At 47.2% G+C, this 21128-nt stretch overlaps 1 protein-coding gene across 3 annotated transcripts in view; it reads right to left on the bottom strand.

Moving 5' to 3' along the window:
• The window catches only part of ASIC2 (acid sensing ion channel subunit 2), a 528892-nt gene that overhangs the window by 12810 nt on the left and 494954 nt on the right, over nt 1–21128 (bottom strand). For all 3 annotated transcript variants that reach the window (XR_011089935.1, XM_068661005.1, XM_068661006.1), the window contains exon 3: nt 5850–5977. Coding sequence is in view for 2 of the 3 variants with exons in the window: in XM_068661005.1 (XP_068517106.1) it covers nt 5850–5977 (128 nt within the window). In the remaining variant the exon portion in view is untranslated. The remainder of the gene's footprint in view (nt 1–5849; nt 5978–21128) is intronic.

A 21128-nucleotide genomic window follows, 5' to 3' on the forward strand; every position in this document is an offset into this window, starting at 1 on the left:
CCTCTCCCCAGTGCTCCCAGTGCTGCCCTTCACGTGCTGCTCTTCACTCTGGGCCTCCTGATGACTGCAAACATCTGTCTGCAGCTATAGAGTGTTTTTTTAATTATTATTTTTATTTACCAATCTCTATTTTTTCTGCATGTTTAGTTTTGTGCAACAGGAAAGATGTGGAAATGTGGCAGAGCTACTTCCAGCCCAGTTGGCAGCTGGGCTTGGTGAGAAATTCGGCTTTGAGGGTGCTCCGCATCGACACAGCTCAGCACCCACCTGATGCCACTGAGCTCCGGTCTGTGAGAGGCAAGGGAGGATGTCAAAAGCCCCTGCTGCCAACCTCTAGCTGAAGCTTATGGAATCTAGACAGGGTGTGTTTGCATTTGCTGCAAATGAAATAATAACCAGAAACCTACGTTCTTTAATGAGACATCAAATAGCATCAGCTTAATAGAATTTCAATCTCAGACAGCTTTAGCACTTGTAAAATGCTTAAAAAGCTCACTGTACACACAGCTTTCAGTTCTTGTCACTATCTCCCAGTTAATGATGCTGGAATTTCTCTATTTATTGTTTCCCTTTCTCCCTTCCCAGGAGGGGTGTGCTCTGTGCCATGCAGCTGTTTACCCATTTGCACCCTAAAAAATGACTTGAGTAACAAGAGCTTAACCCTTCCAGCAGCTGGCAGGTCCCCCTCGGCAGTGCTCAGGGATCTGATACAGCCCATGGCTCCCCAGAGTGCTGGATTTGAGCTGTCACTAGGGAAAAAAAGTGCATTTAGGCATGCAGTGATTCTGGAGGCCCTCCAGGCCCCTGCTTCCTTGGGAATAATTTTGCAAATCAAACAGCAAGATCGAAACGTCCTGTGGCCCTGCAGCAAGACCCTGCCAGGGAGGGCAGGGAGGGCCCATTCAGAGGCTCATCCCAAGTCTGGTCCCATATCCACTGCTGGGCTGCTCCCAGCATTTGCTGTGCTGCTGGCCTGCAGCTTGCTGTAGCCCCCGGCTGGATGAGCTGTGCCCTCTGCTCATGTCTTAAGCTGTGATTAACTTGGCCTCCACTCTCCTAGATACCTCCACATCCAGCAAAGTATTCCCCTGCATTCTGCTGGGCAACATTGGCTCTATTTGTTGGACTATGTTGGCCAAACTCCTATATAGGCACTACTCTGAGGGGCAGCCATGGTAGTTGGCCCTTCTGAAGCTCTCTAGTCTTCAGAAGGTGGTTTCCATCTTATAAAAGTATCTTTTTATCCATGAAGTAAGGCAAAGGCTTAACAGCAACACCCAGACCATTGCTTCATATGCATCCATGATATTGCTTTTTTCTCTTACTGACCTCCTTCCTAAAAGTGTCCTTTCCAATCTCTCCACATTCAGATGTATTGCTCCTCAATCTGATTCACTTCCACTCCTTGCTTCCACCCCTTTTCCTTTGTGTTTTTTCAAAACAGGCTAATTCAGTCCAGATGTAGTTTTCCATGCACAACCACACCACTGTCCTACAAAAAAATAATTTCTGTCACTTCCTCACATGTCCTTCAGCTTTGAATCTCCCATGTGCTGAAATTTTTGCCACAGCTGGCCACTTCTGCCTGCTAGTCAGCTTCTTGTTGTTTAATTAATGTAGAGTCCAATGATAGACCGGAGGAAATCAACTGGGAGAGTGTGTGGGATCGAGGGAAACAGAAAGCAACCAGAGTGAATGTTTCCAGGAGGAGGTGTAAGACCGTAGGTAGAAGATGCTCTGAGTGAGTGTGAACAAACTTGGGTAACACTACTTAATTGCTCCTGAATTTCAAACCCAACTGCCTACACCCTGTTTGAAAATACGAGTGATCACTGCTAGACCCTGAGTCCCATTTTCCTGACTCTGTAATTACACTTCTTGATACTGCAGTTGTTCGTAGCTGATGCTCTCTATCCCATGCAATTTTATGAGGGGATGAGTCTCCAAGGCATACTAGAGCCCTATAAAACAATATTGCTCTGTCTTCGAACCTGTCGCTTAATTGAAGCCTCTTAAATTTTTATTGCCAAGTTGGCAGAAATTGCCATTTTAGTGTGCTTTTCATCTTCTCTAACGTGCCGTGCTGGTGGCGTAACAGGGAGCAGCTGAGCCGGGTAAGTAATGTTATCTGATCCCAGCACCTGTGGGCGATGCTGCAGTGCTCCTGAGCTGCAGCAAGGCCATAAAACACAGATGTGAAAACAGGATTAAAAGAAGCCAAATCCAGGAAGAATCTGTCTTTTGGAGGGGATCATCCCTCCACAAAAACGGATGCCAGCGTGGGTTGCAGTCTCCCCAAGGCCATGAGCAATGCAAGGTTCAGAGAAGCTTATGGCAGCAGCCGGCTCACCCAAAAGAAGTTGGGAAAGGGTAAAAATTGAGGAGCATCCCTGCAAAGCCAGGAGCAGGGCATCTAGGGGCAGAGCCCTGTGCAGGGTGCTCCTTGGGACCAGCACGCGTGTGCCCGCAGCCAGCTCCCACAAAGCACTCGGGGTTTTGGCCATTCATGAGCAAAAAACCTTATTCATGAGACTCACCGATTGCCATGGAAACCACTCCCCTGTGCAGCCGAAGCATCTCTTGTGGCAAGATATGCGGCTGACTGCCCTGGCTCCTTCCCGCTCCTCTCCTCATGTAAAATGGTGTGAAAACCCCAGAAAACAGCAACCACGCTCTCACGTGTCTGTGTAAACTGCTCCAGCTTCCTTCACACTGTCACCCAGAGAGGAGGTTTGACATCCTCCAGCAAAATACTTATTTTAATTGCAGCCGTGCTGAGCCACCTCCAGCAGATCCTCAGATCACTTCGATCTCAGATTTTGGGCCACATGTCCACAGCAGAAAGCCAGCCTGGCCTATATAACTGCACAAACACGTTTTATGGAGAAACACCCCCCTCACATCGCCTTTGCTTTCCTTGACACAGCAAACACAGCGGGTACAATCGCAAAGTCCTTGCTCGTGGTGCTACCTTAGTGCTTTCTCCTGACAGACACATCATACACAAGCACGATGTTGCTGCTGCATTAATGTTACCAAACTGGCAAACTGGCAAAAATTTCTTAAAAGTCACTTTTGCTGGAGGGACCAGGAGTCAGAGGGCTCAGCCACTGCTGAAGAAAAGCTGATTTTTATTTTATTTTATGCTTTTTCAGATTGACAGCTCATTTTCCAGTGACATTTAATGAGATCATGCACCATCACGGGCACAGGATTTGCCTTCGACAAGGGGCTTTTGGAAAGCTCTCAGAATAAAGGTCCAGAATTTATCACCATGAGCCATTAACTCAGGCATAAATAAATCCTCTCCACCGCAAAGCCTTTCTCAAAGATGCTGCACAGCTCCCACCACCAAGACAAGACAAGTTTGCTCAATTCCATGCCTATTTTTTTGGCGCTGAGCATGGAAAAGTGCTTATAACTAACAGAGCCTCCTCAGAGCTGGGAGAGGCAAAACAACCTGCTCTTTTGCTGCCCATTTCTATCCCTCTCCAGCTGGAGAATCATTTAATTTGTGCTTTGTGGTAATATAAAACACATGGTTTAGGACCGCAATAACTGGCTGGGTGATGTTTACGGGGTGTGGTGCGGTAAACATCACTCCTCTGGGTGATGTTTACGGGGTTTTCCTCCTTTTGCCCTGACTTATTGAAGGACAGCATGTGCGTGCCCATAGTGGAAGAGATGTAGTGTTAAAAAAAGACTAAATCAGGACCTGAATCAAAGATGTGTGTTTGGGGTGGGAGAAACTGGGTGATGCCTGTCTGGTCCCTGCCGGGTAATTAAATGAGGCAGTGGCATGCATATGCTGTAATAGTTGTAATTAGGTTAAAAAAAGACCTTATCATGTCTCAAGGGTGATGGCTTTGCAGCCCGTGGTATAATTTTATACCTGTTACAGAACTGCTGCAACCAAACAGAAATGTGCCGTGCCCTCTCCCAGCACCGAAACTCAGGCAAAACCTGTGGAAGAGGGGACAGGCATAAGCATAGTCCCCTAAAATCTGTTTTTCTTGTCATATTCTGTATCTTCGCTCCTAGAAGAATGGATGTGGGGAAGGAGGTGTGGTTTTGTGATTTTTTCCCCCTTTCTCTCAGCTGCTTATCTTCTTAATAGGTTCCTTTGCATTAGCTTTTAAAAATCGAAATAATGAAATAATAAAGGTTGGCGATATGAAATGAATCACAAAGAATGCAGCTCCACACTGAATCTGCCAACAGAGGCTTGGGGCTTGAGGCTGACCCCATGCCACTGCCCTGGTGCCGGAGTCCCCAGACTGCTGTGAGATGTCCAGGCACAGGAGGGGATGGATACAGCACACGAAGCCCAGCAGTTCTGGTGCTAATTAATCAGCTTTCCATCCTTGTAGATTCCTTATCTTTCTGTATGTCCTGTACAAGTAATGCCAAATGCTGCCAGGTCCTCTAGGGCTTGCAGGAAGCAGCTGCTAATAGAGATGAGTTTGCTGAGGACACATGGAAGGCTTAATGTCAAGAGAATGGGATGAAAGGTGCCCATGATGGGTTTCCAAGGCTCCTTCCTCCAGCAGCTGCTGCACCCAGCTCCATCACATCCTCCAGCAAGGTCTGCCGAGGCCATAGAGCACCTTGAGAGGATGGGTCTGGGGAGGCTGAGCATGCACAAGGACAGGGCTAAGCCAGCCAATGGCATGCTGATGGGACAGGAGCTGCTTTGGGCTCCAGCAGCTGCTGCCTCACCCCCTGAAGATCCCTTTGCCTTTACTGTTATCAAGGTGTTAGGCTCCAATTGGATGCTCTGCTCCAAACAACTGCTAATAAAGCTGATCATTTTCTCCAGCCCACCAGACTTCCCACAAGACACAAACTGACAACAACAAAACATTTCTCCTCCTTAACTGAGAAGTCTTCACCTGGTGCTCACCCACCGGGAACCCACACCCTTCATTATCTCCAGGATAAGCGTGCACGAGTGTGCTGTAATGAAGGGGAGAGGCTCTGCATCCAGCCTCACTGAAATGCAGCACCTTCAGCTGTATTTTGGTACCCGTGGCCACGGAGAGATGCCTTGGCCTAAAGATGTATTTGGTGGTGACTTCGTCGAGTTGCTCTGAGCTGAAGTTCTACAGTTTTGATCCCTGTGGAGGTTTAATCTAAGCAAATCCTCCACCAGCTCTTGTTCACTTTCCTCAATTTGATTCATTTTCCATTTGAAGGTGGATGCAAGAACAGGGAGGAAAATGAGAGAAGCAATGAAGCAGGAAGGCTAAGAGTGAAAGCACTGGGGACAAGCTGGGGAAAAATTATTCTGCTGGCCTGCTTTCCAAATGCCTAACCAGGATTTGGGGCTAACGATGCCACATCATACTGCATCCATCTGCACTGCAATGATGTGCCACTGTTGGGACTCAGGGAGGGTGAGGTACCCCAGGCCCTGAGCTTCCCACCACCAGTTATAATAAGCGACAGGAACATTTCTGTGTTACCTGAAAGGATTCACAATGCTCTGCTGCATGAAATCCTCTCTTGTGAGTGTGAGAGCCTTTTGGCAAAAGACATCTGTTCTCAGCAGCTTCGATAGTACCCAACATGTTTAGCGACCGCCATGGGTGAACCATAACCATGAAAAAAATGAGCCAGGAAAATGAGCAAAGCTGAAATCCTTTTTTTGGCCAAAGCTATGGGAATTGTGGGTAATGCACGGAAAGTAATGCTGAAAAAATTGTCCTCTCTCCAACCAATTTGAAGCAAGGAGTAAAAATGGCTCTTAACCATGAAAACACCTCTCCATGGGCATCAGCACATAGATGAAAACCCTCTCATGGAACCATTGGAGGGACCTTGGTTTGTAAATGAAATCTGGGACTTACCCTTTGCTCCTGGGTGGCCACAAAGGTCTGGAAGCCAGGGGCCACCCCGAACCCAAGCTCCTGGACAAACGGTGGCTCAGACTGGCTGTGGATCTGAACCTTGACTCCAGCCTCAAATGTCGTCTCCTCTGAAAGAAGAAGGCAGGAGGTTAAGCGGGATGGGGTGGGTGGGATGGTGTCCACTGGGAAGTTACATCTGGGAAATCTGCTCAAAAGCAAGAGGTAAGCAGCAGGGAGTGCTCCACCTGGCTGATCAGGTTTCTGAGCATAGAAGAGGGAAACCCAGCACCAAGAGATGCAGCACAGCTCGCTGCTGCAGCCACCATGGCTTTTCCCCATTGGGACCAAGAGCATCTGCTGGCTCCTGGTCCTCACACTGCTGCCCCTCCCAGGGGCTTGTCTACCCCAGATCTCAGAGATCTGTGATTTCTCCAGCCTGATCCATACTCTCTAGAGAAAACAGGAGGCTACATCTATTTTCTCGATGATATTCAGTTTAAAAAAAATAAAAAAATAAATGCATTCCCATGCACTTAACTTACAGAAATAAACTTCTCCTTCCCTCAGAGTTCTTTCTAATGTCTGTAAGGTCTCTGTAACCAAAAGCAGGGGTGCACCGACCTCTGCTGCCCTGCAGCCTCATCTCTGGCACTGACACAGCCCAAGCCCACCTAGGACATAACATGGGCAATCAAGTAATGAAGAAAGTTTAATATCCAAAGCTGCCCATGGCTTCAGCTACCAAAATTGCTTCAAGATGGACAAAGATACTTTGCAGCTCATGGGCTCAAACAAATCACCCAGTTAGTGGCTTCCTCACTTTGGCTGATGTGATGTTCCACATCTTGAGACTCCCTTCCACTAAAACCAACTCAAAAGAGACTTTCTGAAGCTGAATTAATGGGATGCAAACCAGACCTGAGTGTGATATATGAGGACTTGGGCTTCTCTATCACCCAGGCATCTTCATGCAAAAGGGGTGCATAACATTTCTTTCTTCAGCTTTGCTGCCACAGTCTCACATCCAAACAAACTAAAGGGAGCACATGGGATTAAAGGGTAGGGGGCTCATTTGCAAAGGAAGTTGTTAACTATGCACAGTATGGCCTAAAAAAATAGCTACCCACTAATATCAATCTATGCTTAGGGGCAGCAAATGCTACCTAAAGAACTTCTGTATAAAGATGAGTCACTCTTTTTTTTTTTTTTTTTTTTTGCTTGCTATTCCTTGGTATTTTTCTAGAATTTTATTATGCATTTCAAATTTTAGCAGCACTGTATTCAATCCAAAACACTGGCAGAAACCCAACACCAAGGAACGACAGCCACAGAACTGTTACCCCAGGGCTGTACAAAGATGTGCAGAAGACACCAGGCCATGTGATGACATGGGCACAGGGGAAGCACAGGGGAAGAAAAAAGTGGTAGCAGATAGCACGAAGCTCCCAAATCTCAGGACCCCACTGCTTAAGAGGAGGCAACTCTGCTGACTCATCAGGCAGTGAAGGAATCAGCCTTCCTCTCCAATGAGGATTTTCTTGGATCCTGCTCACTCGGTACCTCCCAAGGCAAACAAAGCCAGAGACTGCACTGGTGGGAATGGGCTTTGGCATGGATTTGTCAGGATTGAGAGAGCACTCACAGTGCACAGATCTACCTCTTTGATAGCTAACCATTCTTCCAGGTGTAACACTCAGCAGCATAAAGCCATAGTCAAACAGATCAAGTGTTGGTCCAAGAAGGCCGGAGACCTCCGGAGACCCCCGAGCAGATGCACAGTCCTCCCCTTCATCCCCTCCTGTGCTATCAAACCCTCCCCCCTGCAAACACAAACCAAACCACATGTTTCATTCAGTTTTTGGGAGCAAACAACACTAAAAATGCTCCACTGTGCCACTGAGGCTGCTTTACACAGTGGCTACTTGAAGCTTCATGCTCTGTGCCCACAGTGACGTGTTCTGCGGTTGCTGGCACTTTGTCCTTTACCTACTGAGCAGCTGGAGCAGGCTATTTAATATTTAACCTTCTAAAGCTCTGTTTTCCTACCTCCAAAAGAATTTAGAGATAAATAGGATTTATGAAAACTGTTTCCTCCCCAAGCGTCACGTACTTCTAAATCCCTGGGGTCCAGAGCTCAGCTCCAAGCACTTGGGGTCGGACATTTAACCAGGCAGAGAGGTTTTGATTTGCAACCCACACTCTTAAGTACATGCTCCCATTGATTGATGCCTCCGGCACTCCCTAATCCATGTGCCCAGAGCATTGGTTCTGCAACATTCTGTACAAAGGAATCACGTATTTTTTCCTTACTGAGGCAAAAGTGTTTTTGGTAGCCAAACAGTGTTACGATTATGGCATGGTAGTGTTGCTACTGAATGCTGTGGCACGTGGTGGATGTGCAGGCTGCACGTATTTCCTCTGAATCCCAAGTTAGTGGGACAACGGCAGAGAAAGAATGAAGTTTTTTAGGGTTTTCCCTGCACAGAAGTGTCCTGGAACAAGGTTAGCATTGACCACCCTTGCTCCTGGCTTCCACTTTTGCTCAAAACCCAGTGACCATGACCTGAACTGATCCTTGCCATGCTCCTATGATGGGGGTTATTGCAAACAACACAGCCCCATTACTGGGACCCACCACAACAAAAACCTGGCGTAAATTGCCATTGCTGTTCTTGGCCATAATTTGGCTCCTCTCCCTCCGTGAGCCATAGGATGGATGTTGGCATGACTGAACTCTCTATCTGCTCAAGGGGTCCCTCAACCCCCCATTGAGGGTCTCATCCCCACCAACACCTCCTCAGCGAGGGCTCCCCAAATGCTCCAGTGCTGGGCGTGAAGCCAGAATTCCCACGAAGCCTTTGGAAACGCTGAGCGTCCCCATCCAACCTCACTGCTGCTGAGGCGAACGCATGCCAGAACCGTGCATTTTGAACCCTTTCCTAGCACCCACCTCCTCCTCCTCCAACTTAACGCCTGATCCCGTTATTTCCACGGGACTCCCACTCGTGCTGACCCCACCCAGCTCCATCACTTTGCTGGGTGTTGATCCTTTTCCAACACTTCTGAGGTGATACCATATGCTTCCTTCACTAATTTTCACTAACTTGTTGGGCAACGGGAACTGTTTTGTTGAAACACTTTGGTCCGAAATTAATCTGCCCATTTCTGCACCTGCCTCACATTTCCCTGGGTCTGCCTTGACTTAATTCCATGGATTTCCCCAAGTGCTGTGCACTGCTCTGTCTTTCTCTGTGGGTAAACCATTCTGCATTCAGAAACATAAGCAAGCAAACAAGATACAGTCTGCAAATATCTTTAAGAAACTAAAAAGTGACAGGCTTTGCAATTTTACATGGAAAATCCTGGCTTGCAACCATTGTAATCATGCACAAGGAGGAGAATGGATTTTCTACATCGTAGAAGGAACTCTGGTATTAAAACACAGAGTTATTAATTTTCATAAATGATAATAACAAGAAGAGCAAAATAAACAGCATTTTTAGAAAGGCAGCCAAAAGCAAGGGAGCATTCTTTGTTTCTTTCTGCAAGAAACATGTAAGGATCAAACTATAAACACAAAACCAGCTTTGAAAAACTGCCACTTCTAATAAAAATTAATTTTCTACAAAATAGCTGTTTTCTACTAAGAAAGAAAAATTAAAAGCCCAACTGTACAAAAGCCTTTATATAAAATAGCATCCTTTAATAGAAAATAGCATCCTATTGCATGTCTTCCTCCAGTGGTACCTCCTGGAGGCACAGGGCTGAGCGCCAGGCCAGACTGTTGCTGTTGTTTCTTTAAGCATATTTCTTGCAGACATCCATCAAGGGAGACAAAGTAACCCTGAAAACCCCTTGACTAGCTCAGATGCCAGAAAAACTTCAAAAATAAATTCAAGGCAATTGGGGTTTGGTTTGTACCATATGGTTTTTAGACTAATTTTGTAATTTTGGGAAGCGCAACCCCATACCTTCATTCAATCTCCAATCCCTATTTTCAGAGACCAGAAGTTATAAATTAGTTTTTCAGAGCAGCCTACATTAGGAATGGAGTAAAGCATCCTTAATGATTGCGTTTCTGAAGACGTTAATATATATTACTGTATACAGCACAGTGTTTCCAAACAAATCCTAAGCTGCTCTTTTTGCTGAAGGATTACTGTAGTGTTAATTAAATTGGGGATTAATTCAGCATGTGCTTCAAGCTGGCTGCAGAGTATTGTATGTTGCAGATTGCACAGCTTTCTATTTCTGGCACAGGCTTCCCAGGATTTCATCAGGACTTTCTGCTCAGAGCACCGCTTGAAAACCTCAATAAAGCTCCAGCTGACTGCAGGCTTGGGTGCAGGCTGCAAAGTTCTTCTCCTTGAACATTCAAGGAGCTGCAATTAAAATAAGAAACGCTGCCAAAGGCATGGAGCTCCCCTTCTTCCCCTGCCTTATTATGTCCAAACCAACCCATTTTTCCCTGGCAATTAATATCTGAAACTGGGCTCAACACTAATTTCTGGGAACTGAAGATGCTCACAGCCCAAGTCCTGAGTCGTTTATAGCTGGAGCAGTCACTGGCAGTGCTGCAGAAGCCACTCCTGCTCGGGGGAAAACAAAGCAGATCCCACCTGCCTCAATCTGGTACATGGTTTCTCAGCTGGTTCATGCCATGGCTCTACTAGAAGGTGGCCTGGAGGTTTAATTTGGATAATAAGCCTTCTTCTGTGCTGAGCAGAAGTAACTGCAGAGCTAGGAGGCTTGGGTTCTCCTCAGACACTCCTTGTTCTTTGCTTCAGTTTTTCCCCATCTGTAAAATGGGTTCAATGTTGCTATTGAAGGTGGTGGGCTGGAAGATTCCCCAGTGCCTCTTTTACATTCTGTAATCTCAGGAAAATGCATAATATTCTCATGTTTTTCCTAGACAAATATTTATGGACAAAAACAAAAGAAAAAACAATAGCCATGGAAAGATACCAAAGCTGTACTCATGAAGCTAACAGGAAAAAAATATGCAATTATATAGAAACCCATTTAACTACAGTGAAACCAGTTCCAATCCCCTGTGAATGCTCTCCTTTCTGTGGAAGTGTTGTGTTTTGCTGCAGTTAAAGTTGCTTGGTAACAGCATTAAGTGAAGCTGAAATAAGAATATTTGCATCAGGTTCAGGGGGGGGATGATAACATCCGCTTGACAGGCAATTGAGTTGACACAACTTTCCCACTAAAAACAATCTCTAACAATTTGTCCTGTGTATTTTACTATTCTGGGCTCTGCTTTGGCTGCTGTCTTGGGAGAAATCAGGGACAAGGAGTTCCCACAAGGATGAAAATGAGATGTCTGACACCAGCTCTGGCAGCTGCTGAGAACAAACCCTGCATCCTGCTCGGAAGTAGGGTCCCAGCGGGGCTGGGGCTGCGCAGGGCATGCACAATCCCACCCCTCCCTTAAATGCTCACCTGTATTTAAGAGGGACAGGGGAAATTTGCAGGAGCGGCAGAAGATGCTATGTGAGGGTGGCAGGCAGCTTCTCTCTACAAACCATTCCCCCAGCTGGGAAATCAGACCTTGCTGCTCCAAGGCTCTCCTGAGAACCTGCAGAAGGGACCTCGCCTTCTCCTCTGTGCTGGGGGCTGCACACTGAGATAGTCTTCTTGAATTATGTGTGCTGGGATGAGCTGTGGGGAGAAGAAGCATTTCCCAATGGAAATCTCCCTGCCTTCCTCTCATGGAGATAGGAAGTGATCTCAGATCCCTCAAACCTTGCACAGGAGGTGGAGCAGAGCTGGACGACCCAGGTAGACATGGCTCAGCACATCAGCGATGATCTGAACGCTACTGGAAGCTTTGATGGAGACGGAGAGCATGAGAAGAGCGGCACAGAAGCACCGCGCAACATGCTTCACTATGGCAAGTCAGCAGCGCTTTGTGCAGGAGGTTAAAAACCTATTCTGGGAAAAGGAAACCAAAAGCTCTACACCTGAAAGAGCTACCAGCATGAAAAGCTGACAGCTTGCACTGAAGGCAAGCGAGACAGCAGTATTAGCTGCAGAGCTGATTCAGTCCTTTATCTCTTGGGATACAGATGGGATATTTCAGTTATCAGATATAAAGGATTTCTCCTTTTTCTCCTTTTTTTTTTTTGGTGAAAGAATATGTTCAAAAAATTCATCTCTTTGCATTTGAAAATCTCTTGGGGCTGCGACAGGGGCATGGAGGGCTCACAGTTCTCGATGGCTTTGCAAAGGGGCCAGGAGAGTCACTGCAATCCAGACAATCAGCACCACAAGATGACACCTCTTGTTTGTTGTTTCTCTTTGTTTCAATGAGAAACAGTTAAGGGATTTGCACAAAGAGAAGCAAAAATAAGAGGCAGGAGAGAAAAGAAGAAAGGAAAGAGCTTTCTGCCCATGGAGCCTGCAAGAGGGCTGGCTCTGCAACTTGCACCCAGGCATGGTGCTGGCAGTGAGCAGACTCCTTCAGCAGGCACTGCAGTGGGGTTTGATCACTGCCTGATTCCTACAGTGCAAAGCAGGACAGGAATGTGTGCAGGCTATACACCCCAAAACACAAACTAGCGCTCCAGGGTACAAGGCAATGCTCTACCTAGCTGGCATCCAAAGCTTCCCTACCAGCAATTTGTCACTTAACCCCCTGCCAAACATTTCTTCGGGTGTCTTCTACTTCATTTTCTGGCCATGGTGCTGGCAGAGGCAGGACACGGCACCTCTGGGACTCCGTTCTCATCGACCTCCCCCACTGCTTGGAGGCGAGCCTGCAGCTGAGGCTGATCCCTGCTCAATCCAATACAAGCTCTGCAAAGCGCAGCCGCGATTCATTACTCACCAAGTAACAGAAGGTGTTATAACAAACTACATTAAGCATATCATCTATTTTTAGTTAAGCATATTGCATTTGCATACTAAATCTGAGGGGCCATATGTCTCAACGTATATTATTAAAAAGCCTCTTACATAATAAACAGGGCAAACCGAGACCAGAGATGTTAAAGCAGTCTTGGTGGACGGTGAGGAGCCAGCAATGAATATTTCAGTTCCTGGCTTCTCTCCCTGTTAGGCTTAAGATTTTATTGTTAGTGTAGAAACAGGCATCTCACCACCTGCTTTACTGGTGGGGTCACGGCAGGGCAGGGAGGGTTGGTGCTGCCAGGTTATGCTGCTTTTATAATTTTATTTATTTTATTTTGTGGGGAAGGAACAAATATTCCCCTCCCACCTCTGCATCCTATAGAAATTGTTCGTTGCAGGGAAGGGAGGTCATGGGAGGAGGACAGCTGAAAAATGGGATGGGGTTCCCCAGGAGCAGGAGCTGAGATGCTGCCAGGAACATGAAGCAAGGAGAGGAGAAAAGGAGAAATAATTCCCTCTGGTCCCCATGCTGCCACCTGCATCCTGAGCTGGGGGTGCCTGCCCCCTGGGCTGCCCATCTGCTGGCTGTGCTTTGGCAAGCTTTTCCCACTGCAGGAACAGAAACAATTAAAAAAATAATAATAAAAATAAAAATAATAAAGGACACATTACAAAGGCACAGAAGCAGTTCTTGCACATTCCTCCATCCCCCTCCAGGAGCCTCACCGCTTCCCCCAGAACATCTTGAAATATTAAACGGTCAAAAAGCTGTTGCTAATTTCAGCTCGTATGGGAGCCAGATGGAAGCAGATTTCTATGTGCCCTAGGCTGGGTCCTGCCTCTGCTTCTGCCCCTTTGTGGGCACATGGATGGACTGCCACTGGGGACACCGGCACACTTTGGAGCCTGGAAAGGGGCTATCTTTAGTGAGAGCTATTGTAGGACATGGTTTATTGAGCTGGAAGTTCTAAGAGGTGCCAGGGAGATCTTCCAGCCCTGAGAATCACTGGTCCATGGGAAGTGTCGCTGTATCCCAACCCAGGTGGGTGACACCTCTCTGGGAGTGTGGGTTCCACAGGAGCACATGATAGCCCCAGAGCAGGACAGAAGAAGAAATAGGGAAATTGGGGTGGGTGTGAGCAAGGCACACCCTCAGCTGCGGTGAGGACCTACAAGGTCCATGCAGGCAGGGATAGGACGGTTGTCAGACTGAGCTGTGCCAGTCCAGCTCCTCTGCAGCAACAGCGCTGAATTTTCCATCCCAGGGGATGCTGCACAGCTCGCACTGCTCTGGCACCACAAATTGCTTCTACTGGTCCTTTATCCTGCAAGGATGAGACTTTCCTCTTAAGCTGTGCATGCACCACCCCAGCACCCACCTGATTTTCTCATTTTGCAGACACTCTGAAGAGTGATAACTTCTCACAACTGTTTATTTCCTGCTGGCCCCTCTCTGGGAAGCCTGCAGTAAGAACCTCCCCGCAGGCACCAGGACTCTGCTGCCACATCCCTGCTCTGGGGCCAGTTTTATTCACTTTTGCATCCTTTTGGAGAGAAGCAATTTCTCAGTGCAGAGCCAGGAAGGGTGGGAAAGCTCTGAAGTTACAGTGCAATTAAATAAAATCACTGCTGGTGCAAGGACATTTGAAGACAGGCGCGGGCAGAGAGGTTTTCACTGCTTGGAGAAACCTTGACTCTGCGCCCTGCCTGCACACACTGACATCACTGGTTATGTCTATTTAATTTGCATTGCCTATAAATGTCAGTGTTTTGAGCGATGTAATTTCAAAGCACTTTGGTGAACTCGGCGACTAAGTAAACACTTATTTTAATGGAAAAGGATGTGTATCAGATGTGTTCTTTGATTACAAAATGCCAGGAAAGAGCTACTCCATCAACCAGAGTGGGGAAAAAATAACTAGAGCAAAGAAGTATTTCAGTTATATCAGCGAGGGAAATGCTTCTCCTGCTCATGCATTTTTTTGTGGTTTCAAAGAGTTGGCCAGATATACACAAAATCAACAGCTGACTTTTTTTGGAGGTGGTGGTGAGGAAGGAAACATAAAAAAAAAAAAATCCCTGCTCTAATGCAGGGAGTAAGCCTTGGTCTCATATCTAAAGCAATGCCTCAACCATTGGGGTATTTTATAGAGATTTAGGATTTTGCTTTTCAACCCAAAACTTGAATCCCAGTGGCACTCATCCATACATTTCCACAAGAAGTTTTGGTTGTTCCACATTTCCTTAGAAAATTCCCCACCGTGTAATTTTTACCCCTAGCAGCCAAATAGGTATTAAATCTCAACAGAAGAAAAACTCTGGGAGCCAGAATAAATTCATATTGCCTATTTGTTAGTTAATTTATCCCATCCTATTTTATAGGTAGGGGTTTGTCAGTGCTGGGGTTCCCTACTTGCAAGATCTCTAACATATACTCACCTCTTGCATCATTCAGACACCAAAACCGAACACCTTGCTGACCAGAACAGATTTTTTCCGTATTTCTGTACAGTCCAGGTTTGCCCCATCTGCAGCCCAAAGCATCGCTGCTTCTTTGCGACACCTGCACCTGTCCCCCCCAAACCTCCGTGCCTCCCACCAGTCCCCAGCCCTCTCCTCTTGTGCTGCTGCATATGGAGGGCTGCTATATATAAAAATATTTGCATTGTCTTGTAGCGTGCGGCCCACAGCAAGGCTGGCGGGGCACAGACAGATCTCATATGGCAGCAGGCAGGCTAATATTTTCCTCTGATAAAAATAACCTGTGAAAACTACATCTTGTACAGCTTAGGGGGACAGCCTACAGAGCTGCAAGGAATTTTGCTGGAAGGGGTGGAAAAAGATAAAATCAGTCAGTGCTGACCTGGAGATTTAAGAAGACTAATGGTGTGCTGATGTCAGAGTTTTTTTCTGAGCTTTTGCAAGGCAAGGTGAGAAAGAGGCAGCACAAGACAGGGCAGGATGTGAAATAGAGCAGCTGGATGGAGCACAAGACATAGCTGGACTGTCTGAGATTTTGGGGAGGGAGGTGAGTTTTGCAAGGCAGACAGAGCAAAGGGAGTGCTCAGCTCCCTGCTTTTTGGCCACTTCAGAGCAGACCATGGTCACTAGGGTCCCTCCGCAGCCCCTGCGTTATTTTCCACCCCAGCCTTTGGCAGCTGCTTGACTTCTTTAGGTGAGAAATCTCTAGAGAAATCTCTAACAGAGGGTTACTCCGGCTGCCAGAGCTTGGTCATGCTGTTCTTCACCCAAACCCACCTTCTCAGGTGCCAACACACACAAAGAAATGACATTTAAAAGCAAAGGTCTTGGTTGGTTAGGGTGATGGTTAGACTTGGGCGATGGTCTCAAAGCTCTTTTCCAGCCTAAATGATTCTGTGATTCTAAGAGAAGCTCGGTAGTGAAACCACATCAGAAATACCACCTTTGGTTCTGGCTGCAGAAGCCAGACCAATGGAGATGGGGAGAGGAGACACCAAAGCTGCTGGGCTGGGCTGAGGAGCGGGGAGCCCAGGATCTGGGAGGAGGCCAACACAGCTTGGGCTGTGCATCGTCTGGCAAGACAGAGCCTAAACACGGTTGTGAATCCTCTCTATAAATACAACACAGGCAAACACCAGAAGGGAGCAGAGCATTTCCATTGACAGGAAAATATTTGGAAAAAAAAAAAAAATTCAAGCTGGATCAACTGACGGTGAATGCATTTGATCTGGAAATCAAAAGAGCCAACTGGGCTCTGCAGCTCTGCAGAGGCAGCTCCTGCCTGCCTCAGGTTTTCAGGTGGTTTGCACCAATCCTGCTGGAGGTTTCATAACGAGTGGGTTGCCAAACTGTGGTCACTTGCAGATCAGCTCGGCAAAGCACCCTAAAAGACAAAGAGCACCATGCCTCACAAGGGGCCTTCAGACCGTGGATCCATGGGCAGCTTCTTGTGATGCACGTGTCCCTGTCCCTGCTTTGCTTGCAGGCTGATGGGCACCTCCCAGCTCCTTCCTCTCCATCACCCACAACCAGCATCTGCCTTGCACCGGTTTTTGGAAACCTCAGGCTGCTCCAAGAAGCTTTGGTCTGCCTTCAGTTGCCTGCAAACCTCCCTGCACAACAGCCAAGGAGAAGCACCAGTGCCTTCAAACACTGCAGCTCCAAACAAGGCTGACTCTGTTACAGGGTCTGGAGGTAACGTGCCCCCTTTGGAAGGTAATGACACCAGTAAATGATTCCTGCTTGCTGAAAACACCTCTGGACTGGAAGCAGACAACTCCCTGATGATGTTTAATGGTTAAAGGCTGGAGTTCTCCATCACCCTGGACAACCGTTGCACAACCGTGCATCGCATGCAAACTGTGCACAACCGTTTGCCCTCTGTACCCTCTTTCTCACCCAGAAAGCAAAAACACAGGTAGCTGGGTGGTAGGAAAGACCATTGGATTTCTGAAGATACAAAGAGGCTGCCTCCCATGCCCTCCTGTCATACCCGACTACCAAATCTGCATCATAATGCCTTAGAGATCCCACCTCCAACCCCAAAGGGAAGATTTTGCCTCTGGAAACTTCAATTCTTGCCCCATAACGGGGTGCAGAAAGAGGGTCCCTGCACTCATGGGACCTGCTTACCATCCTTACAGCACCAGCCCTGGGCTTGCATGGGCTACTGTGTGTCGACATCCCACCATGAGGCAGCAAAATGGCCAAATCCAGCCCCCAGCACCTTGCTCTGCTCCGGTGCAACACCAAACACATCTCCCTTGGCCGCAGTGGCATGGGTTGGAGCCAAGAGCTGGAGATGTGACAGATCCTGCTCTGACAACTTTGTGGCCTTCCTGAGTTCAGTACTAACTTGTATTGCTGTAGTAATACTTAATTATTGTTTTTACTATTGCAGTATTCATGGCAGCCCACAGAACATCCATACAGACAATCCTGTGAGGCCATTGCTATCATTATAGAAATAAATATCTGTACTGAAGGCATTAAGATTAGACACTGAAGATAAATTGTTCCTGGCTCCTGGGACAGGGTATAACAAACTGCTGTGTATCGTCAAAATGTGTCAATTTTTCCCATGGGAACATGCTCAGATAAGAACTTGCAGCATGATAAATGCATCTCCATTGGGATATCGCTGCAATAAACAGGATTTTTGCCATTTTTTCCCATAATTGCCTTCAATATTCCTCGTGCCAGGGTTACAGTGCAGAGCTGGTTTAGCTCTATATGCGAATTAGATCGAAGGAAGACCTGTGTGACCTGACTGCCTTGGAGGAAGAGGCTGCTGAAGTGATGGAGAGAGGTCTCCAGCTCCAGTGAAGCTAGAGATTACAGGGAGCAAACTGGGGAGATCTTCTGCCTTCCTGTGGGGATCAACAGCCTGAGCTGAACTGGGACTTCATGTAGGTGCTGAAGCATCCCCACATAAATCAGCCTGGGGAGGATGCATAGGTAAACGGCCAGCACATTGCATACAGCCCTGCAGGGCTCAGAACTACTAGAAAATTTGTTTCTTACCTGAAAGTGAGCTTTTGAAACAATGTGAGCAGTGCTGGTCCTTTCTCCTGGAACAAAGGGAACCAGATCACATGGAATATGAAGCTGGTTCAGAACCCTTTTTCTCCAGGCTCCTGTGTGAATACATTGCCTTTCCTTTGCATTCCTGAGTGAATACTTTGCCTTTTTTCTTTTGCCTTTCCCAACGAAGAAACGCATTTCTGCCTTCAGCTAACCTGGGTACCTTTCAGGATCTATGCAGGGATGTTTCACAGCAGAAACAGCTTCTTCATTCATGCTTCCAAAGATGCCTTGTTTTGGTGTTGGAAAATCAATGAGAATTGCAGCCTGGCTTTGGGGCTCTTGCTAAAATGACTTAGGTCTCGTATAAGCCACAGCAGCGTGATGCTCAGGGACAAGTGACACCATGAAATGCTCTGCATGTTTACCCAGCAAGCACATGGCACATGGCCGTTCCTGGGGAAATTGTTGCCTGGCTTTTCTCATGCTGACCTTGCACTGGAAGGAGACTTTTCCTTTCCTACATGTGCATTTGACAGAAGGCAATGGCAATTGCTTCCCTTCTCCGCTGTTCACACTCTCCAAAATATTTGAGTAACGACATCATGTAGTATAATTTGTCACTTGGCCAAACTCCACAGATGGCATTTCCCTTTCTAATCTTTATAAGCTTCTCCTTAAATAGTAGTAGTGGAAGTAATAACTACAACAAAAATATTAAACCTGATAAAACACAGTTGCAGCCCTCTTTCATAGAGCTTCCCAGTTTCTCAGCATGTTTGGTAGCAAAACATACATTGGTGGTGGCAGCATGCCAAAACCGACCCTAGATAGACCCAAAATACTTTTGTTGTTGTTGTTGTTCAACCCCTCCCTCCTCACCTCCCCACCGGTAATGATGCCTCTGCATTTCACACTGCTCAGTAACAGCTCATTTTTATCGCCGCATGGCTTTGCAATCTCATTCTGGTGTCCACTGAGCAGGAACGCCATCCAGCCCCATCAACAGCCCTGTCTTGGCACGTCATCTTGCCAAAAGAGGAGAGCAGCCTTCAAAGCATTAGAAACATGTCCTGATGAGACAGCAGGAAGATGCCAACATGCCAGCAGCCTTCCACTACCATACCCCATGCATCACCCTGCCTGGGGAGGCCACCAAACCCAACGTCCTGCCCCAGGACTGCACCACGCCAGTTCCAAACTCCTCCGCCAGGTTGTCATCTAACCTATCCCTAAGCCACCAGTGAAGACAGGGCTCCCTCGCTCCTTCACCAGCACAAGGGGCAGAAGGAGAAGGCACCTTCCAAGGCTGCACCCAGCATCCTTCCCCCCCAGTCAAGGTCCCATATCCTTCACTTCTGAACCACCGCCTGTCCCTCTCTCCTCACCTTAGTCCTTCCCATACCTGAGAACAGGGTTTCCCTTTTGTCCTCTCTAAACCAGACAGTGCCAGATCCTTCCCTGTTTCAACCATCACTAGTGAAGCCCAGCACCGCTGCAGGTAAGTCTGGGCAGCAGCAGACCTTGTGGGGCAGCAAATGCCAAGACCCAACAGCAAGGTTCCCTCAGAGACCCAGCAGAGCTAACCAAGCCCTTGCAACACTTGAGCTTCTTTATTCCTCTTCGTCTTCCCTCTGCACATTCAACCATTACGGATCTATGAACACAGAGGTGGAAACGACTCCTTGCCAGCTGATTGATGAGCTTTGACTTTCTGCCCTCCTTTTGACCTCTATAAAAGCTGAATAATTAATCACACTTACTTTTTTTCCCCTCTGCTCCTCTGTTCTGCTCGGTCAGTCTTTGCCCACACTCCAGCTATCCAGGAGCACACTCTGGATGCTCTTTGCCATCTGTGACTCCTTCAAGCACTTTGCATTCTTGCAATGAGACACAGCGCGACCAGAAACAGCTGTGCTCTTAGACACAGAGCCAGGGGTCTGCCTTGAGCATATTTAATCTAATAAATGTGCAAGGAGAGAGCTGTAACTGAAAGGACAGTGAAAACTTGGTGATGCTGCCAGATGACAAAAGGAGGAGATGAAGAAAGGAGCAGCCACCAAAACCAGCAGGAAAACCTGCTGGGCAAGTGAAATGATTCTAGAGCAGCTAAAGGAGGTGAAAAACCCTCCCACTACCGTCTCAGCACAGATTTACAGCACATGGGGACTACAACAGTTTGCCTTAGGAAGTGCCTGAGGTCTCCAATGTCAACCAGAGCCCCTATCGCTCAGGCTGGACAAAGTCAGAGCAAGAGGATGATCCCAGCACCAAAGAGATTATTGAAATTAAATGTAATTAGCACTTGCAAGAGACTTTTATCTTCAAAGAGCCTTATAGCTACGAAATCTCCCGGTACCTCCCTGGGATGGATTAATATGTGCTAAGCTCTTCATTTTCCAGGAGGAAAACAGAGTTGAATGTTCAAGTCAAGACCAGAGAGGATGGTAGTGATTACCCTCCTCTAAAACTGGTGCATGCCACAGAGTGTCCCCAAACCTCACCAGCATCACTGATACATCACTGCCACTGCACAGAAAAACTAATAATAATAATAATAAATTTTTGTAGGTACCTCTGCAGCTCCTGGGACAGCAAAGGCTTAACCTGCAGACAGCAGTCCCTGAACCTTGCTGCCTTGGTGTGAGCCACCCAGGCACCATCCCATAGCCACAACATCACACATGCCCAGCCTCTTCTGTCTCCTCAACCCCAATGAATTCTCGCTATTTTGAGTGCTCATCTCAGCTAAGGACGCTTAACTTCACATGCCAGCCAGAAAGACTCGAATGAAAGCTGCAGCCTGAAATGCATACTTAATTGTGATGCTGCATGGCATTGCTCTGTAACACAGATCCGTCAGTTTTAGGTGTCTTATCTCTGCTTTACCAGATCTTCCAAAGTTAGCTTCTAATT

Source organism: Anas acuta, chromosome 25 (genome assembly GCF_963932015.1).
Source record: "Anas acuta chromosome 25, bAnaAcu1.1, whole genome shotgun sequence".
Taxonomy (NCBI): Eukaryota; Metazoa; Chordata; class Aves; order Anseriformes; family Anatidae; genus Anas; species Anas acuta.